Source organism: Leuresthes tenuis, unplaced genomic scaffold (genome assembly GCF_036924035.1).
Source record: "Leuresthes tenuis unplaced genomic scaffold, fLeuTen1.0.hap1 SCAF_19, whole genome shotgun sequence".
In the NCBI taxonomy this organism is placed as follows: Eukaryota; Metazoa; Chordata; class Actinopteri; order Atheriniformes; family Atherinopsidae; genus Leuresthes; species Leuresthes tenuis.
The window spans coordinates 21,631,620-21,652,549 of NW_027325373.1; the positions used below are offsets into that span (position 1 = coordinate 21,631,620).

At 37.6% G+C, this 20,930-nt stretch overlaps 1 protein-coding gene across 3 annotated transcripts in view; it reads right to left on the reverse strand.

Annotated features, from left to right (window-relative positions):
• The window catches only part of LOC140276949 (calcium/calmodulin-dependent protein kinase type II subunit beta), a 63,529-nt gene that overhangs the window by 27,505 nt on the left and 15,094 nt on the right, over positions 1-20,930 (reverse strand). For all 3 annotated transcript variants that reach the window (XM_072371812.1, XM_072371811.1, XM_072371810.1), the window contains exons 6-12: positions 15,516-15,588; positions 9,359-9,461; positions 6,053-6,136; positions 5,875-5,969; positions 5,658-5,780; positions 2,896-2,979; positions 892-934 (exon numbers count right to left, since the gene is read on the reverse strand). In XM_072371812.1, the coding sequence (XP_072227913.1) occupies positions 892-934; positions 2,896-2,979; positions 5,658-5,780; positions 5,875-5,969; positions 6,053-6,136; positions 9,359-9,461; positions 15,516-15,588 (605 nt within the window). The remainder of the gene's footprint in view (positions 1-891; positions 935-2,895; positions 2,980-5,657; positions 5,781-5,874; positions 5,970-6,052; positions 6,137-9,358; positions 9,462-15,515; positions 15,589-20,930) is intronic.

Consider the following 20,930-nt stretch of genomic DNA (forward strand, 5'->3'; position numbering starts at 1 on the left):
CATCCTTCTTCTCTAAAAGTGTGTTCTGGCTATGGTCTCACAAAGCTCAAACCTCATAGGGTAGCCATGCAGGTTAAGCGTCATAGCTCATCCATCATAGCTCCTCCTCTGTGCTTCACAGTAGGAACCACACAAGAACCACACCTTCTCCGCTTCCTATAGGCATTGCAGCTCCAATCTGAAACCTCAAATCTGGACCAATCTGACAGATTTCCTCTTGGTCCTCTTCATTTTCTTGGTTTCTTGCCTTAGTTCCACCACAAACACCTGATTAACATGATGCAAGAACTCTTCATTGCACTAATGTGGCCTCTAATCTGAGTTATAATGTACTTTTCTACAGCCAAGGGAACTCTTGAGCTTCCTTTCCTTTATGCTTAGCTGATATACTTTCTTTAATATGATCATTGCAGTGGTTGAATTAGGCTATTTACTGCAATGCAACAATGCTGTGACACAACACAACGAATGATCTCATTAAGAAGGAAGTAATTGCAAAAGTTTTATATGTTAGTCAGAGGAACACATTAGAACTGTAGAAAAACTGGCTGTATTTCAAAGTGAACTGATTTAAGCTGTGGGTTTCATTTTAAGCTTTCACAACACCTCCACCCGCTTTTTGTAGGGATTAATCTCTGAATAACTTCTGTAATTCATCAGTTGTCAGAAGTAAATCTCAAATAACTGAATACTGAATACTGAGTGAGCTTTACAATAAGACACAAAAAACAGACAAACATCTCTACAGTTTTTACTGCTTTACTGTAATATTGCCGTCCATCAACCTGCTGTGTGTTTGTGTGTGCGAAAAATGTGAAACGACAAGGCAGAGGACAGATGGCATGTCAACCCGTCCTCCTCACCCTCAACTTTTCAAAGAATAGCACTCACCAGAGAAGTTCCTGGAGACGAGCATAGTGGTCAAAATGGCACCCTGAGGAGTAAAAAGACAAGTTTCAGTTCAGTTACTCCACAGCCAGTTTAACATGTTGGGATGTTTCATATATAAATGAGTATTGTAAAAATTGTAAATTTTATCCCGAATTGCTTACAGTGAAAGTACAATAAATACAAACAGGAGGAATAATCATAGTAAGCAAAGAATGTTTTAATGTGCATGAGGACAGAAGTACCTTCAGAAAGCAGACAATAATTTGAAATGAAAAGGAGTTTGAACTGTGAACCCTAATATTTACCTAATGAAACAAAAATCGAAAAAGTTATTGAAACACTGAAAACTCAGCCAGCAAAATTGACTTTGGCTGCAGGTTTTCTGGTCATTTAAACTGATAAGACAGTTCAATAAATGTATCTGTATTTAATTCAGTTAAAATACATTATTTAAATGTGTTTTATTCAAAGGAAAAGGAATTTCAGGAATTTCAGAGGCCATTACTGCTACTTTGCTAAGCTAGGCTAGTTAGCTTATAGTGGGGAATTTGTGTTAGCTTCTTTTTCATCTTATGTCTCAAGTGTTTGCAGTTCGCTACTTTTAAATCAGTCTATACAAATGTCTATGTTAAGTATGTAGAGCACTTCTGCAGCAAATTTATCAAGAAATTATAAAAAGTGGAAAATTACATTTCAGCTGCTAGCTATAGCCAATAGGTTGCCATTTTGTGGTTACAGCTAGCATATGAGAAGCTATAACTTTTTATTTCCCTGTTCTCTTTTCTTAGAAATAACAATTTAACCAAATAATCATCAGTCATTTAATGGAGTATTTAGCCAAAAACGAGAACACAGTTTCAACATTTAATAATGAACTAAAGATTGAAATTGTTTTTATCAAAGTCTTTATTCACTAAATCCAGCTGTTCAACTGCAACAGTCAGTGATGCTACTTCCTTAAGTTAGGTTCTTTGGCTTAGCACCTTTTCTTGTTCTGGTGTTACATCAAAACTATGATTAAATTGATTTGCTGCATTATTTGTGTCATATACTGTACAAAATAACACTGTCATTGTATTTGAGGGACATGTTTTCAAAAATAATTAAGACTTAAAACTGGGGAAATTATCTTTAGCTACTCCTAGTGGCTAAATGTAAATCACCATAACATTATGGTATAATGTATAATGTATAATGATGGAGTCGAATTCTGCTCACAACTCAGCTTTTATCAATGGTATAATTATTATGCTTTAAAGTCAGAGTCTAATACCAGACTACACTTTGATCTTAAAATTACGTCTCGTCTTTTCCTGCATATGAGTAACTCAAACTTTCCTGTAAATTTATCAGTGATTAGGCCTATGACATTAAAAATTACAGTCTAATCCATGAATTCATAATGAGGTGTTTTAGCCTGAATATGTTCTGGAAGTGGGATTACTGCCACATCTGAATGGCAGATTATTAATCATTTTACAACAGCAGTGATAATAAATTAATATAATAAGATACCTTCTGCTATTTCTTGCGTAAGTTATCAGGTTTGCATTTGTATGTGACGTTTTTCCAGGTTTGACTAATCAAATTTGATCACTTTTTACTTTCATTATCATGATATATCAATCAAAGCAACAATGAAAAGTTGCGGAAAACTAGAGTTTATATCAGTTGGATCTTAAATGATTAGTAGTCAATTAGATGAAAATTAATTAATCAGCAACTATTACAAGAATTTCATATTTCGGATCAACATTTCTTAAATGTTTGTTGTTTTATCTTTAACTCAATACAAAGATTAATTGAACATTTGAAGGTTTGAGGGGACTGCTGCAATTTTTCTTTTAAATTTTCTTTAATGTTTTCCAGTGTTGTATAGTTCAAACTATAAACCAGAAATAATGGATTCCTAAAAATACCTTTTATCAATAACTTAAACACAAGCTGGAACCAAATCAACAGTGTAGAGAAAATGTCATTTTGACCCATTTAGCGATTTCACACCTTGAGTTTCCTCCTTGCGTTAAATTTCTTCAGGCACTCAACCGTCTCCTGCCTGTGCATCATAGAGGCCACTGTCGAGCGTTGCTGTGGGGAGACAAAGAGAGATGCTGAAAATAAAACATCACAGAAAAGCAGCTCTGACAGTGACAGGTCTATGTGGGCAGGAGCTGTCGAAGAGTCTCTGCTGTGCACAAATGTGTTGATTCTGAGAGTCCTGAGGTAACATTTTTAACATTTGTGGGGGAAAAAAACAAGCTTTCAAACATCCAAAGTTCCTCTCATGGTGTCCTGACAATAGATTAATTTTGTTATATAAATATATAAATACATACATTAATATTAGCCTGTGAAGCAGAGGCAGCTGCTGATAAAGGTCGCATGGGTTATCTAATTTATTAATAAACTCTGTAATTAATCTAGTAGTTTCTGAAATGACTCATCACTGTTGGTATAGTTGCAGGTATTGTCACTTTTATTTGGCTTATGGTACATAAGAGTGCTACTTGCCAAACTCTGTTGGGCTGCAAACTGTAATTATGCCAACTGATATTCCAACATGGTATGTATACATTCTGAGAATAGAAATAAAAAGTACTGGTTAATTTAAGACGTGTCCAGGGTGTACCCCGCCTCTCGCCCGATGACCACTGGGATAGGCTCCAGCCCCCCCGCGACCCGACCGATGGATTAAACGGGTATAGAAAATGGATGGATGGCTGGATGGATTTAAGGACTTGCTACGAGTTTAAGAGCCTCTTCCTTACTGATTTCCACCATTAACATCTGTGTAATTTAATAAGCTTATTAAAATCACAGCCTCATCATTCAGGCATGAGTAGATCTGACTAGAATGACAGCTGTGTACTTAATTAAATTAATGTGTTGCAGGTGTGTTTTTGTGGCATGTAAGGCCATTTTAACCTTCACTTTTCAGCAGCTGAATTGGCAACGTAAATATTCCCCCGTACTCGTAAAGGACAAAGGTTAAAAATGAACTGAAACTGATGAGCAGGCCTCCTTTCAGTTCATTTTCCATGACACTTAAGAGTATAAATCTAATGTTAGCCAGTACAAAGCTTTAATGCTTTAATAAGTCTATGTTTTTTAGATAAACAGTTCCCTTCTATCTCTCATGAAGATCTCTTTAGGGGAACGCTGAAGGAATTAGACAAAAAGAGGCAAGAGACTCTCTCACTATCCACTCACTAGATCTTTTCTTTCTTTCCAAGAGGATTGATTGCTTAGTAGGCGATGCTAACATGGTGTTTCGATCAGGTAAGACGCTGAACACAGAGGACTAAATCTTTAGTTTACTTTCTATGTCACAGGTCCTGCTTTGTTGCAAAGGTACTTGCTACAAAACATCTCTTTTACCACAGGTAATTTTTGTGATGAATGTATCCTAAAGTACAGAGTGATGTTTTGGACATTAATTTAACATTTACTTATATAGGAACAAGTGTTCAGCATCAACAAATGAGCCTTAGGGAACATTTGTTTGCGTTGTTCTATCAAATTTCTATAAGTTCTATAAGTTCTATAATTTTCAACACCATATTAAATCATGGCTTTACGTTGTATTCTGTGGCACCAAACTAACTTAACAAACTAAAAATGAAGCATTAAGTCTTTCAACCTCAGGTTTACTCTAAGTCAGATTAAAAGATTCGGTTAAAGTGATTGTAAAGATCCGACACTAATCACAGCAACTAAACAGAGGTTGTCACCTTTGAATTTAGAGCAAAAGGACTCTGCAGAGGTAACAAACCAAGACAAACACACCAACAAGGCCCTCAATCTTCATCTTTACATACAACTGTTGCACACAAATGGAGCTTTTAAACCCCTTATATCAAATAAAATACTTCCCATTAATTTTTAATGAACATTATTAAATATATAAATCAAACATTCATGTGGCAGGCTCTGTTAAACAGGCTGTCTTGTTTCAAATTAATTATAAATATATCAACTCATTTCTCCACTTGTCCCTCAAAAACCAGGCATATGCCTCGTCTTCAGGACATTTTGCGTATGCTTTCTTAAAAATAACCAATTTGTGTCTGAGAAAATGCATGTGGATGACTTTTGTGCCAATCATACATTTAGCCCAGATGGGAACCTGTTTGGCCAACAGGTCAGAGTAACCAGAGTTCTTTTTTTTTTTAACCCCCCTTTAATACATATTTGGTTTCAATATTATATTATGCCATATTATGTTCTTCTGATTTCAGTAAGCACACACCGCCATATCAATAAAACTCAATTATTTAGATTAAGTTCTGTTTAATTTAGCCACACTGCTCTGGTTCGTTTTAAACTCACACATTTCCAACCTCAAATGATTCATTATCTGTAGTAGTATTATTTTCCCAAAACACAAATGTGAGATGGAAAAAAGTGCTTTAGTCTGATAAAAATTGGGACATTTCCTACTTTTAGGAACGAAAACCTTAATGGTAAAACTGAATCTTTACTCCTCATACAGTGTTCTGGATGTGATAGTAAACTGGTGGAACTTGATATTCTGATAAGGTGCAAATCTCTGAGAAAATGTGCACTCCGGTCCCCTCTGAGCCGACTTGGTGCCAGTACATGTCACATATTGTATGTTTGGAAACAGATGATGCTGCAATTTGAGCTTAGAGTAGATGTTCTCTAATTTTCTGTTCTGGGATTTACAAATAAGTCAGAGGAGGAGGCCATGAAATATTGTTTCCTGTAAGCAGTGACAGGATGCTGGGTGTATATATGCTACTTACGCAGACCCATGGGTGCTTCAGAGCGTCCTGAGCAGTGATTCTCTTGGCAGGGTTGATAGTCAGCATCTGGTTGATCAGATTCTTAGCCTCTGGAGTCACCGTGTCCCACTCTGGGGAGGGAAACTAAAGTGCGCCCATGCATGCCCACCGATTAATTAAGAAATGTCAACAGCAACACCAGAGTGTTTGACTGAAAGCAGGGCAGCAGCAAACTCACATCGTACGCTCCAGCTTTGATCTGCTGGTAGAGTTTGTGCTGGTCCTCATCCCAGAACGGAGGGTACCCAACCAAAAGGATGTAAAGGATCACTCCTACTCACAAAAAACACAATCTTTGACTGAGTTACTAGCAGAGCGAGGAGGCGGCGGTGCAGAGAAATAAGCAAAGCGCTTACCGCATGCCCAGATGTCGACAGGTTTACCGTACGCCTCCTTTCTCAGCACCTCCGGCGACAAGTAGCCGGGAGTCCCTGCGAAGCCTGAACACAAAGACAAACATAAAGCAACAGTCAGTGTTTTTAACGTGAGAGTGACCTCAGAGGAAATGGGTGTACGACCCACAAAGCTAAACATATTAGTTTGTGGAGGTCATCAGTTGATGTCATTAACACCAGAAGAAAGAATTTCAGTTTAATTTCACAGCATATCAATAAAAAAAATTACCTTAATGGCTTATAGCTCTGATTTTTACTATAAGTTAATGTAATGTAACATTATAACAAAGAGTCATATTTTTTTTACATTTAGCTGTTTAGATTAACTCTAAATGCCACCAGGTTACCCTCTGTTTAGTTTGACTATAAAGCTGGTAAAAATGGTCAAATCGAATAGAAAAGAGAGAAAAGACAGACTTTATGAAGAGAAATACAAATAAATTAGAAAAACAAGACAAATCTACATGTTCGACTGAATGACTGACCTGATTCACCACCTCCACTCAAACTCAAGCTGCAACTATACAGGTATAAATAGAAAATAGATCCAAATATAAAAACAAAGATCACCGTTTAAGAACAATAGTGTCAAAGGCAGTGAGTTTTATTCATCTCTATATTGAGAATAAAGATTAACTGTTATATTGGAACACGTTAAAACACGTTCTTCAGCTTGCAGTAGGCAGAAATGTTCAGTATTTTTGTTAGAAATGGTTTAGTCGTAATGATTTGAGACAGGATTTTACAGGTAGGTCTTACAGCAGGTGCCTAAACACTGCAGGGTTCATCTCCTGGATCTACAAGGCAGAAGCCAAAACAGATCCCCCAAATTACTATATTTAACTTGGTTTAAGTCAACTTTGCATTCTCTGTTTCTGAACTCTGTGCATCTCTCCTGGAGATCTTTAGATAAGCCCGTCTCCAGTCCAGATAAATGTTGCCCCCGTGGCGTCAGTATGTGGACGCTGCTTTTCATGCTATTTTTTACACTGATAAATTAAATTTTTTATATTCTTAATGGAAAACTGCATTCATGATTAGTTTGCATTCAAGGCACTTTTACTTTAATATGTATTGAAAGGTGCCTTTTTGTTTTTGGACTTGGCTTTCAAACTAAATCTGAAAGTCAGCTGGAAGTTAAGCATCATGGTTTGGGGGGATTTTCTCATATTTATCTTCTAAATTCCATATTTTTGTTTCCTTTCCTTTGTTCACAGTTGGTTTCAGTGTTAGATCTCTGCACATCTCCCTCAGTATTGCTATGCTCTCTAGTTTTCTGTTCCCATCACCGTTATCCTGATCCTTAGTGGGTTGTAACTCTGTCTGACTACTCCCCTCTGCAGTGTTTCTTTGTTTTGTCTCCCTGACTCCTGTGAATCTCCACTTTTTCAGTCTTTATCAACCCCCAAACACTCAATGTTGACATTAAGTAGGAAGGAAGAGCTGTTCCTTTACCCTCTTTTTCTTAGTCTCTGTGTAGGTTTTCTATTTCTTGTCACTTCTTCTTTTGTACTTTGTCAAAGTGACTTAATACAGAACGTATTTGCACTGTTACGTCTATACATTATCAACAACCTATTTCAATTAGGATGAGTTGTGGTAACTCTTGCCTCATGTTTACTCATTTGATGATTTATTCCACTCAGATATTCAGTCTTTTTTTAACCTTCCAGTATTCTGATTATTTGACTGCTGAAGCACCTGAATTTCAACTATATTCAACAGTCATTTCATATTTATTCAATGATCTCTCTCTGCCTCCAATCTCAAGGCTTCTTCCATCCACCACCACTGTCGTATTCACTCCAGCATCCAATCCTCCATCAGTCTAACCAGAAGCTTTTCTCTGTTAACTCAAATATAATCATATATTTCCACATGTTTGTCTTGGTGCTGTGCGATTCTGTTTGACACACCTAAGTCAGACATATCTGATGAAGAGCCGCTTGGATTTTTTTTTTCAGAGCAGAGACTAGCCACTTTGTAAGTCTCTGTTTTAACAGAAATCAGAACGATGATGATTCATCTTGAAAGGAGAAAAACTGGAAAAAATAAATTGGTACTTTTTCACAAAGCAATCTGGTTGAAATGCTCTTGAGAGCATCTACAGAATTACTTCAATCCCCACACTGAGTGCATTTTGAAAAATGGCCTCATGAATTCGCAGAGATTTCAGTTTGCTGCAGTCTGTTCGTAATAAATCATTGCAATGGCTGTTAGTCAAGAACAGGGGGTACATTTAGAGCACTTTTCTCAGTCTGTCAGAGCATTTTTCCCCCAAATGCAGCATTTCCGTTTGCTTCCTGAACAAACACCAGTGTCGCAAAACTTAGATTTTTCTTTTAAAGAAGAAAATATCAAAGAAGGTGATTACTGTGAGATGAGAGCCTAATTTAGCAGCAGAAGCAGCTTTTGTTGTGGGACATAAACTATGTATTTTTTGTTCAGGAGAAAACATTAAATCCCTTAAGTGTTGCATTAAAGTGGTTTTCTTCTCACCAATCCAACCAAAGGTTTTTTGTTGTAATGTTATTACGATAGCTCTTCTTTCTTAGCGGCTCTGACTTACGGAGTTCCACAGGGATTTATTCTTGGTCCAGTTTTATTCTCTTAATATATGCTCCCTTCAGGGCACCTGACCTAACATTATTTTGTTTTATTACTTTTCTGCTGACGATCACAAATAAGGTTTCAAACACTCTTCTCGTTCCTTATTTGCTAAAAATGTAGGCATCATCCTTAGCTGTCAATTAAAACATGATAAACATGTTAGGCATGACTTCTCACAAAGAATGCAAATCACTAAGTAATATATGCCCACTATCCAATATTCACTCAGCCGAAATTTAAGATTCAACAAAACATTTAATTGGTTGTAAAGTTAGTGTATGTCCCTGTGTGCAGGATGAGTTATCAACACCTTCAATAGTTTTTCTGGAAATGTAAAACTCTGAAATATTATAATAGAATACCCCAAAACTGTTCCTTGTTGGGCCAGATGTGTAAGACAGATAAAAACGTTTACATTTTTTCTACTCTGTTAATCTATCATTTTGACCACAATTTTGCCCCCTATTATAAGTTACTCTATGCACCTCCAGGAAAACCATAATTCTGTGTTTAAATTCCAATGCATTGACCTCCGTTTAAATTGTATGACTGTCCTTTCCAAACACTTTATATTTGTAATTTCCTATGCAGGTGAAAGTGTATCTGAACAAGTAATCGAAACAAAACTCCATGTGTACACAGCGAAACGTAACTTACCAAACCAAGCCTGCTGGTCTCCTTGAACTTCAATCGCCAGTCCAAAGTCAGCCAGTTTCACGGCTGCATTCTTACACTTGCTGGCCAGCAGCAGGTTCTCTGGCTGCAAGTGTAACATAAAAACCACACAATTTCAAGTCAGTACTGTCATGTAAGTGTAACCAGTTGTCTCAAGACACTCTATTGGATTCGATCAGGACACTTTGCTGTGATTAGTGGTTGGGTTTAAGTAGGTGTGTTGCAATAAAGTAACAAGCTTTTGTGGATTTGGTGGAGTTCTTATGATATTTATAATTCCAAATTACAGTTTTCTGTTAATCTGTTTGCAGCATGTCGGCCTCACCTCTTTGTAACCATCACAACAGCTGTCAACATGCACAACTTTTAACAAACAATGTCCAATTAGAATAAAAAAATTGCTGCAGCACAAACTGAAAATGAAAACAAGCACAGTCAGAGAGAGATTAAAAAACATCTTAATCTGCCTTCAGAGATCAATAATGATCCAAATCAGTTTGATAAACTCCTTAATACTACAAAAGAGTGAGTTCTGAGGAGATCCCCTGAACTGTGAGACGATAGCTGCAGTTAAAAAGCCTTTAAATCTGTCACTCCATGTCACAAATTAAGATTATCACCAAAAACAAACCATTGAAACACCTCTCCTGATTATATTCTCATTTCTGTCTGTAGTTCTTTTAGATTTGTTTTTATAATTTGATACTGTTGACCATGATATTCTTAGTGATCAATCATAAAATTATTTTTTTCTGTAGAAAAGAGCTACATCTTTGGTGTAGCTCTAAAGTTGTTTTCTACGTACAAATCCAAGTTTCTTGTTGTAACTATCAATGTTTTCTCTTCCTTGCCACCTCTAACTGCCTCAGGTATCTATTCTTGGCCCAGTTTTGTTTTTTCAAACGCGTTCCCTTTAGGCATTTCAGTTGTAAACATGTATCTTTGGTATGTTGATGATACACAGCTTTGGTTATCCACAAAGCCTAGAGACCTCTCAGATGTATCTCATCTGTTTGAATGAAATCAGCAACTGGATTAAGCTAAATTTCCCTCAGCTAAATGGCAAATACAGTTCCAAATATCTAGGATAGGTAGGATATAAATAAACATTTACTTGCTTCCTTTACTCTTAAGTGTGCATTCAAGCCAACTGTGTAAATGACTGGATGTCTTCATATTTGTTGTAATTCTTCATTGTTTTGTAGTTTCTTTTTTCCAAACTGTGGTCACTTTATAAGTCTTTATGGCTGCTGGTTTATGAACATTTTTTAACCTCTGCTGTAATTTTTTTTACCTTTTTGTGGTCCCCATTTCTGTTTTTTGTTTGCCTTGTCATCTTTGATTCTGTGATTCTGTTTCTTTCTTTGTGATAGTTTCTTGCGTTTTGGCGTCTTTGTATTATTTCTCCCTCCTATGTGGTGCTTTATTGCCACTGTTATTTTTGCCTCTGTGGTCATTGTCTGTGGTTTCTGTAGCTTTATCCTACAAAAAGACATTTAGAATTTCTATCGTTGTTTTGCAACCTCGTTGTTAATGTTTTCAGCCTCTTTTGGGTATTTTTCTTTGCCTCTGAGTAGTTGTGCTATTTGCTATCAAGCAAACAAGAAATGTTACTCATTTCATTCAGAGACCGTGTCATGGCTTGTGCACTTTCAACAACAACTAAACTGATTATCACAGCCATCATTTCAGGTCAAATCCTGTCCCTTTACTTATGGTTTTTGTGGAAGTTTAAAAGATTTAAAATGTTAAACCAGCATGAAAAGACTAATAATAGCTAAAAAGAAATGCATATACATTTGCGGAAATGCTCAGAGACACACTGAAATGCTCACACACTCAGGCTGACAGATGGGGCTTAAAGCCTTTTTGCTGTTTATTTATTTGAGGACAACCAAACACAGCTTTCTGTTTGAAACAGTCATGTCGTTGCTGCTCAGACGCTGATGCAACAACAATCTGACAGTCAGACACACTGAGTGACAACAGCTCTTTGCTCATACTGACTGATCTATGGCACAAAGCAGTAATCTCTCCATGACAGTGGCACAGAAACATCTGCAAGTTGGGATCCAGCTGCAGGACAGATGTCATGTCACCCCCTGCTGGCTGATGCAAAAACTCAGAGGAGGTTCTTTCCTTTTTGGCAGCAGGTAAACATTTAGCATACATTCCCCTCTGCAGAGAAATTCAGCTTAATTTCACTCAAATAGCACCAGTTTGTGATAAAAGGAATCTCAGAACACATCAGCTGTGCAAAATGTTGAAATATAGCCTTAATTATCTAACATTTAAAGAGGGTCTGGTGCAAAATGAAAACTCATTTCAATTAATTTTCAATTCAATTACAAGTAATCAACTCTGTGATTTAAGAAAGAAATGATCATGACTTTGACTTAATAAATAAGAAGCCAAAAAAATTCATTGTAGCAGAAATTCTGGAGAGATCCTAATTGGGATTTAAGTCAGAACTACTGAGATACTTCAACATATATCAGGTCACATACCAAATACAGATAGAAGTTAAGTAAAAGATTTTAGACAAACGTAAGGGAAAACATTAAAAAGGAGTGAAATCTTTTACTTACTGAACCAAAATTATAAGAGTAATTGATTTATTCGTTAATTTTCTGTACCAACTTCATATTGTTCCCTTATTCTATTTAATCAGGTTGTTTTAGTTGAGTAAAGTAAGAAGATAATATACAAGTCTATCAGAGTATAAAGTATTGAATTTCTACAATGTTATTAATTAACTTGAAGATTGTTTCGTTAAATGATTGTCTGTCAAAGCCAAACCTTTAAATAAATTCATTTTATGATCAGAAACAAGTAAAAGTTGGACATGTTTGTTCAATAAATGGCTGCAGCTCTGATATTAAAATGTAATTTATGGTCAAAATAGAAGTCTTCTCCACATTTTGTCTTCTGGTTAAAAAGGTAAGATTGTTTTAAATGCCAAAAAGATGACAAAAGAAAGAAAAAGAAAGGAAGCATTTGTAATTTTGTTAATTTATTTTACTTCCTACTTAGAGAAGACTTCTTCTATTTGAGACTCACCATTATAAGTTGTTTTTTTTTTTTGGTCCTTCATGATGACGTTTCCTGTGTTAAACACCTCTAATCCAGCTGGGTGTAAAGAACAAGACATTAACTGAGACCTGGGGAGGATAAAATATTGATCCCCTGGATATAAGGTTCTGCTCCTGCTTCTCAGGCTGTTTCATGAAGCACTACAACACAGCTCAGTGCCTTTTCTTTATAGCAACTTGCTAGTGCTCCTCTTGGGAAATCATCACATATCAACATTAAGGAGAATTTCATACTGGGATAAAACAACATGTCCCATCAAACTGATTCAGAACATTCAATAAAGAGCATGCACAGCACTTTGCTTTAATGATGCTTCTGCACGCACACACTCATCATGCATGAGTTGTCAACTTGAGCCCACAGACATGCACAGACATGCTGGCTTTTAAATACTATTTCCTGCACTTACCAGCCTTCAAAGTTTTGAACAACAGTCAGATAAAGTATACGACTGTGATGAAAGGAGGTTTCTGGCTATCAGTGTGTGCAGGCAAATGTCCAAACTGACAAAGATGGAGGCGTACGCTGGTGTCTGATGTGTCACATCATCAACATCATAAAAGCCTGAAGTTAATCTGCGTTTTCACTGTATGAGCTTTTAAAGTACTTTGATCCATTTACACACAGAAACATACACATGCAATACAAAGACAGACACTTTCTTATTCAGTCCTTATTCAGAAATCTTACAGAACAGTTTAAATTGACGTAGAACAGATCTTTCTCAGCATATAATTGAACACTTAAAGCTGATTTGTACGTTTCATCCAAGTCAAAAAGCTGCTTCCTGTAGAGAACAACAAAGCCCAGCCCCTAAAGCACAAGCTGTTGATGTTGTCACTAGTGGGTTAAAGTTTCATAGTAACTGCAATATCATTCATGCCCCCACACCAAGGAATACAGCCATAGAAGAAGAGTACCTCTGAGGGCAACAAAGAAGAAGATAATGGGAGATTCAGTGGGTGTGGATGCTGTTTTGTAAGAAGTTTGAGGCAACGCATTTAAGAAATGGAGGATTGTACTTGTTAAATTATGCAAGGACACGTCGCCTCTCCATCACTGAGACATACAACCACACTTGCTCACATTCATGGTCCTTTTAGAATCACCGGTTCACCTTATGGGCTCGTTTTTCTGGTCCGCGGAAAGAAGGCGGAGTCTCAGCAGGCACAGAGAGAGCATACAAAAAGCCCCTGATGAGATCTGAACCTTCTTGCTGTGCAGTGCTGACCACACCACTGTGCTGCCCCAATACTTTATGATATAAAAGGCAATAACGTGTGAAAATCGACTGTTTTGTAAAGTGAAAGCATGAAGAGGAAGTGAATTTGGGATAATGTTAGTGTGGAATTTGGAAATCACTGATCGGGCTGGTGCCAAAGTTGTTTTCTTCTCGACTGGTAATTAAATTCATATTATGATTTCTATCTTCAAGTTGACCTGTAGATGTCAGTAACTATCACAAGCTGTTCCTTTAAGGTTTACATGGATGGTTGAAAGTACATTTGGATGTGTCTTGTATGATTTTAAGGTTACATTTGCATCACATGTGCATGTTTTCTTTCACTTAGAGACATCTGTGTAGCCAGATTTCAGTTAGGCCTCAAGCAGAGTTTGTTTTCTTCTGATAAGCTGGTCTGAAAATGTTTAATTTAATGTTCCAGATGATGTGTCTCTTGTGTAAAATGGGCCTTTTGAGGCCATAATCTGTGCTCAAGTCCACTTCTGTCACTGGAATAAATATCTTAGGACCTACTGCTGGTGTCCAAAACACACGACATGCTGTATAGCAGAGACACCTACATCCGATCCTCGAGGGCTGCTGTCCTGCAGGTTTTACATGTTTCCTTGCACCAACACACCTGATTCAGATCAAGCAATCATTAGCAGGCTTGTGAAGAACTTAACAATCTTTTGAAGAGATCCATTTCATCTGAATCAGCTGTGTTGAAGCAGGGGGAAATCTAAACGTCCTGCAGGACTTGTGGGTATCTCTGCTGTAGACTCCTTGAATGGGTCATATATTGTTTCTGAACGTAAACACTGTCCACCATCTTGCTTGGATTTTCTTGGACTTCTGGGATATTGGCCCAGTGTTAATAGCCTGACATGTATGGGTTTGATGCAGGTTACACTGTCTGCTGGTGGGCACCACTGTGTGGTTCTGCATAAATTTGTTAAATCAAAATGTGCCCCATTTATGTCTTTAAACACATCAGGACCCATAAAGGGTGCCTCACTTATGAGGGGTCTGCTACGTCCATATCAGATCCCAATTTTGGCCTCATTCTGTCCAAATGCATTCGAGCATAACCCATGTAGGGTCAATGTACACACATTAGCTGCAAAGTGTCGTTAAAGAAATATATATGTTATTGTAGTTTGTAGTTCTGCTAAAAAATTCATTTAAAAAATCAATTATGCAGAGTTTTTTACACAATTTTTTTTTATTATATACAATTATTTTTGCAGGGATGCAACTGAACATGATATTTTTATCTTGCTCAAGAGCAAAGTTTTGTCATAATTGTAACTAATTTTGAGTGTAAATAATCAAACTTTGTTCTCTCCGGGTACTCCGGCTTCCTCCCACCATCCAAAAAAAACATGCATGTCAGGTTAATTGGTGACTCCAAATTGTCCGTAGGAGTGAGTGTGAGCGTGCATGGTTGTTTGTCTCGTTTGTCTCTATGTGGCCCTGTGATGGACTGGCGACCTGTCCAGGGTGTACCCCGCCTTTCGCCCGATGACTGCTGGGATAGGCTCCAGCCCACCCGCTACCCGATTAACGGACTGTCGGTATAGAAAATGGATGGATGGATAATCAAACTTTGCTTGTTGGCTAAAATATCAAACAAAGCTGTAATAAAATGTACAGACGCTACACCTTTTCCCATCACTGATTCTCTTCTCTTTCACTTAAATTCTGTACTTATGTCTATTTTGCTAGTTTAAAAACTAAATAGCTACAACACACATACACACACACACACACACACACACACACACACAGGTACATAGACACACACCCCTGCAGGTGACTCACCTTGAGGTCTCTGTGTACCACCCCCATCTGATGACAGTGGAGCACGGCCTCCAGGATCTGCTGGATGCAATGACTGTATGCAAACAGCAGGGGGAGCAAGTTAGTCCGAACACATTCAGCTCCCAACAGTCACATTCATGCAGAGGCAGCAGCACACATTCATCATATCTCACGCACACTCACATATTTCAAGTCAGAATCATAGCTCTACACGTTTATAACACATTTGAACACACATAAATGGAAAATTGTGAAGGGTAGACCTGTCTGTGAACTGTGGAGGGAGCAGGTGTGTAGTTTCTGCTATTTTCTGTTTTCAAGATGATGCCAAACGTTAGTCAGTCAGCGTGGGAGTGAGCTGCAGCTACGTGTGGGAGATGCCGAGTCTAACCTGGTGTCATTTATTCAGAAACAGCAGCAACACCGGCTTTGAGGAAAAGATTCAGCAAGCAGGCGCCGCTCTGCTGTTACTCCACTGACCTGTACTTACTCACTCTGCCCTTCTCGGACTGCAAAACAGTGCAACAAGACTCCATAAAGCAAAAACCAGAGGACAGGCAGACTCATAAGGAGGCACACGGAAAGACAGACAGGCAGGCACAAGCAACATTTGAATCACAGGCAAAATCTAATAAAAGACACAGGCATGTAAATGCAGGGCTATGCAACAAAATGAAACACACACACACACACACACCTTGAGGTCCCTGTGCACTATGTCATGTTGGTGGGTGTAAGACACTGTCTAGAATCTGATGGATACAGTGACTGTAGAGACAAAACAATAGGGTGAGGAGCAGATAAAGGAGAACAAAGACGGTAAACACAGAGAGGTTGAGGCTGGGGGGAGCATATGAAAGCAGAAGGGTGTTTTCAGGAGCAGGCAGAAGATTTTAAGAGATACCTTAAAACATATTCTTTGTAATTCTGAGTTTTGAGATTTGTGTCCCTTTTGTATCATATTTTATAACTAAAATATGATACATCCCCTGAAATCTGAGCTTTTTGAAAGCAAAAATTGGAAAAAACAACTTGGGTGGCATCGCAAAAAAGGACATCGTACTGCTGACTGAACAAATGCAGGTGATGACATGGCATTTTATTGTTTTCTTGTGTTGGAAGAAGAATAAAAAAGACAAAAACTAGGTTCTAGTTTGCAAAAACTAGTTTGTTTTGTGATTAAGTCATACCCCCAGCTTCTTCAAGAACAGAAATATTACTTCCAGAGTTACTTCCTCTGGACATGTTAAAATAATGTTTCGGTACCACATAAAAGGAAAAGCTTCTCCTGCTCTAAACTGTAACGAAGTTGTGCTTATTTTACTGCCTAAATATAGCCAAACATGAGGCTCACAACAAGAACGTCCCTGGTTGGTTACTATGATGGAAACTAACACCCCAAGCAGTGTTGACAACAAATAATGGCTGATGTAAAGTCTTTCATTCAGTTGAAAATTCAAAATCATGTTCTATTATCATTTTTAACATAATATCAAGCTGCCCAAATATTAATATCTAACCCTTACTTCTGTAATTTGATTCCTAAACCTAACCAAGAAGTTGTGTAAAAATTAAAAATATATTTTCTGATGCTAAAGAACCAGGTATTGGAATACATTTGAAACAGGAATCACGGTCTCCTGGTGGAAAGTCCTGCAAAGGTGGATTTGTAATTAAATGAGGGACTCCATGTGTCTCCCTTGGGAAATCAACTAATTGGAGTTCTGTGGGTCCAGAAGGTCACTTCAAGACATTAGCTGCCACCAGAGATCTATGAGCTCAAATTCATGCGCATTTGTGTCTCAAGGTTCCCATTAAACCAACTTTAATTCATCTTTAAGTTTTCATATACGATTAAGATTTAGTGTGTGATTCAAAACTTCAGAACAAGGTTTGTTTTCCTACAATAGACAAAAAAGAATAGAGCAAATCAAGCAATCTTGAATAGACCTAGATATAAAACATGACTTTAAAAGCAGTCTTAATGAAAAAGATATTCAATATCTAATAAATGCATTTATAAAATAAAAGCCATTGCTTCGAGGATGTGAGGGGACTCGGTAAGTGTGCATTTAAGGGGCTAACTATGGGGGTTAAATAGAGGGTAATGGTGGTGGGTGTCGAGGAGTCTAACTGCCTGTTTAAAGAAAGAATTACTATTTTCAGAGTAAAAATATTTAAAAAGAAAAAAAAATCAATGATTCATCCTAAACTGAGGCTTTTTAGGTCTCTGGAATCGACCAAACAGAGCAAACCAGGCACATATAGCTTCTGTTTTTACAGGAAACAATAAAATACAGCAGTAACAAATAAAACTTGTTTAGTTATTTCATGGAAATTTGAACGTAGATGTGGCTTTAAGGGTTGAACATATCGTCAGTACACTCATTGTTGGTGCCTTGCAGGTCTTCATGTTATTGTGTTTTACTGCCAGTTGGAGGCAGTAGCAGAAATATGGTCTATTGTTTTTGGAGCCTACACATTGTTAGCCTTTTGGACCCTTTCTTTTCACAGGTCATCTCTCATCGTTGATACAAAAGCCATCACAGGAGCAGCATCTTGGTGAACATGCTCCTACCCAAACTGAGCCAGCAAATATGTTTTTATTGTATTTTCTTTATGAACATAACCGTGAAATATTGGAAAGTTTTCCAGGTTGCAAATAAGATGACAATAAATCAGCGATAAGTTCACTGACACAGTTACTGTTTCCAAACTTTTTTCAAGATTCATGGTTATATTCAGGCGCTGGTAGCTGTGGGGTTCAGGTGAGTTTGTGGTCTGCATTAACACTATTTACCTTTAATCACAAGCTGTCTCTAAGTGTTACTAAAGTCCTTTTATTAACTAAGCCACAGACAGAAGTTTGGGTCTGAACAATGATCTCTGATGTTACAGTCACAGACTCACCAGTCATCCACCCCAACCACCTCCCAACCTCTGATTCAGTTAAAGTGGACATGACAGACTAATTTTCAGTCATTCAAATCTTAACCTTGGGTTCCTCTAGGTTAGCTTTGCACACTTCATAACTCTGAATAGATTGCAATGTTTCTTTCTCTTGGGGAAGTCTATTCCTGAGAACGAGATGATCTGGCTAAAGTGTCTTCTGATTGGTTAAATTCTTGGAGATTTGCGGAGGGGACTCAGACAGGCAAACTGGATCCCGAACATTAAAGCGAGCAGCACGATGAACCATCAAAATGAAGATTACAACAGGACGTTGTCTGTTTGTTAAATCTGTGCGTTTCTGACCAGTTGTAGAAGCAACAAATGGATCCATTCAGTTGTCTTGTGTATAAATGTATTAACACAAAGTACTGTTGGCCCGCTTAGTTGCCGTTCCACTCAGTCTAACCACGATATTTGCACTAAAATTTGTTCCTACATAGAATGCCAACTCAACAGAGACATATTGAACAGTCTTTCTCACAGATTGAAGTTCAGATTTGGAACATTGAAGTTGGAAAAGCTTTGACTTTCAGTTTCAGTGCGAAGCCAGCGTTGTACCGGTTCTTCTTCATAAAATGTTGCACGTGAAATGGAGCGAACGTACCCAAATCTTTTCCCAACGGGACAAAACAAACCGCATCCACAAGATCTCTGGGTATTTGGAGAAGCTGAAAAGGGTCAACCTTCCCTCACAACCAAAGACACATTTTCTTGAAGACGTCTCTCAAGGAAAGACAAAGAGCTGAGTTCTGAAAAGTACAAGTGGATCACCTTCGCTTTCGAAATGCTCGCTGATGATAACATGCACACTCTTGCTCCCATCGGTGCGTATTACCTGGACAATTTGACCATAAAAGGATATCCTAAACTACCTAAAAGTCTCAGAAGCAACACTTTGGACAAAACAAGTTTATTCTGCAGAAAAATATTAAAACATGCATGTACATCTTTTTATCTTTAGCTTTGGGTGATGTTAAAGGTTTTAACAAAGCAAATAAGCCTGAAAACATGGAACAGCTGTCACGATTCGTGTTTAACTTGAGGTTAGGACAGAAACGCACCGGAGGAAGGAGGTAAAGACGGGCAGTGATAGTAAATGGTTGCATTATTAAAAAGAAACCAAAGACTCTGCTGAGGCAGGAATAATAAAGTACAAACAGAACTGAGGAAGGACGAAATGATTTCCAACTGAACTACAGAGAAACCACAAAGGAGGACAGCATTAATGGCAACATACAAAAATGATCTGGCAACTAAACAAAGGGAAACCAGGAGGATGTATACTGAAGGAGCGATGAGGGGGTTAACAACAGGTGGGGAAGTTAGCAGCGAAATTCAGGTGTTTCAAAACTGCAGTAAAGGTAAATAATAATAATAATGAATAATCAAAGGACAGGATCTTACCAAACACACAACAAGAGATTGTCAAGTGACCATTAATAAAAGTTAAAGATCATATTTTCTAGGATGAACCTAATAAGACAAAATCTGGCCGACACATACAGTTCCTCAAAACCTGGACACATAAAACCAAAACGATGTGAGTCGCCTCAATGAGAGGTTAAAGGGAAGTAAATATGTCTTTTGGTCATTTGGGTGAACTGAGAGTTTAACAGGGCACAGATGGAGCACAGAGAGGAAACTGTCAGTGAGATACTGTTGGACAGAAATCAAGCCAAGCTAGTCACACACCCACACACAACCACACTGAGTAACACACACACACACATATACACACAGAATTTATGCAAAGCGAACAAGAGAGAATCAAGGAAGATGAGGAGAAAAACAGCAAGTAAAGGAATGATATCTGCTGAGAATCATCAAGCATCGAGTGTCATTGTTAACCTTAAACCTGCTCTGATTGGCTAAATCAATTAACATTCAAATAGAGCATTTTTAACTGCATTTTAACTGCATAGTTAATTTCACCCCTTTATACAGGCCGACATTACAACCTGATGAGAACTGAACACAATCCAAGTTCTTTATTTAATGCTCACCTTACGTGATAGCTACCACAGAGATTCACAGGACTTCACAGGTGTTATATCATTGCTTTATTTACTGTTTCTATTTGCCGCTTTAATCGTTGGACTCCACAATAATTGGTCCCGTTGGGACCAATAAAGCGGTCCGTATCTGAATCTGAATCAAAATCTTAATCTTCTGCGTGTCTAAACGTTCCCAACACGTGAAATAAGTTGAATAAATTGTATAAATACTTTATCCCAAGTATGGGAACCAGAAGATGTGAAATTTTCAGTTTTATTTCTTTATATTTTGTACATTCTTATTTGAAATATATTTGTCCATTCAATGTTATATGTTCTCATGGAAATAAATAAATTAAGAGAAGTTATAAAAAAATAACGTGGATTTGTGACTGATAGATGAATTGTCTCAGGTCGTAGTGAGGATTCATCCAGTCAAGTGAAGAACTTTCACTCTTAGAAGTTTGAT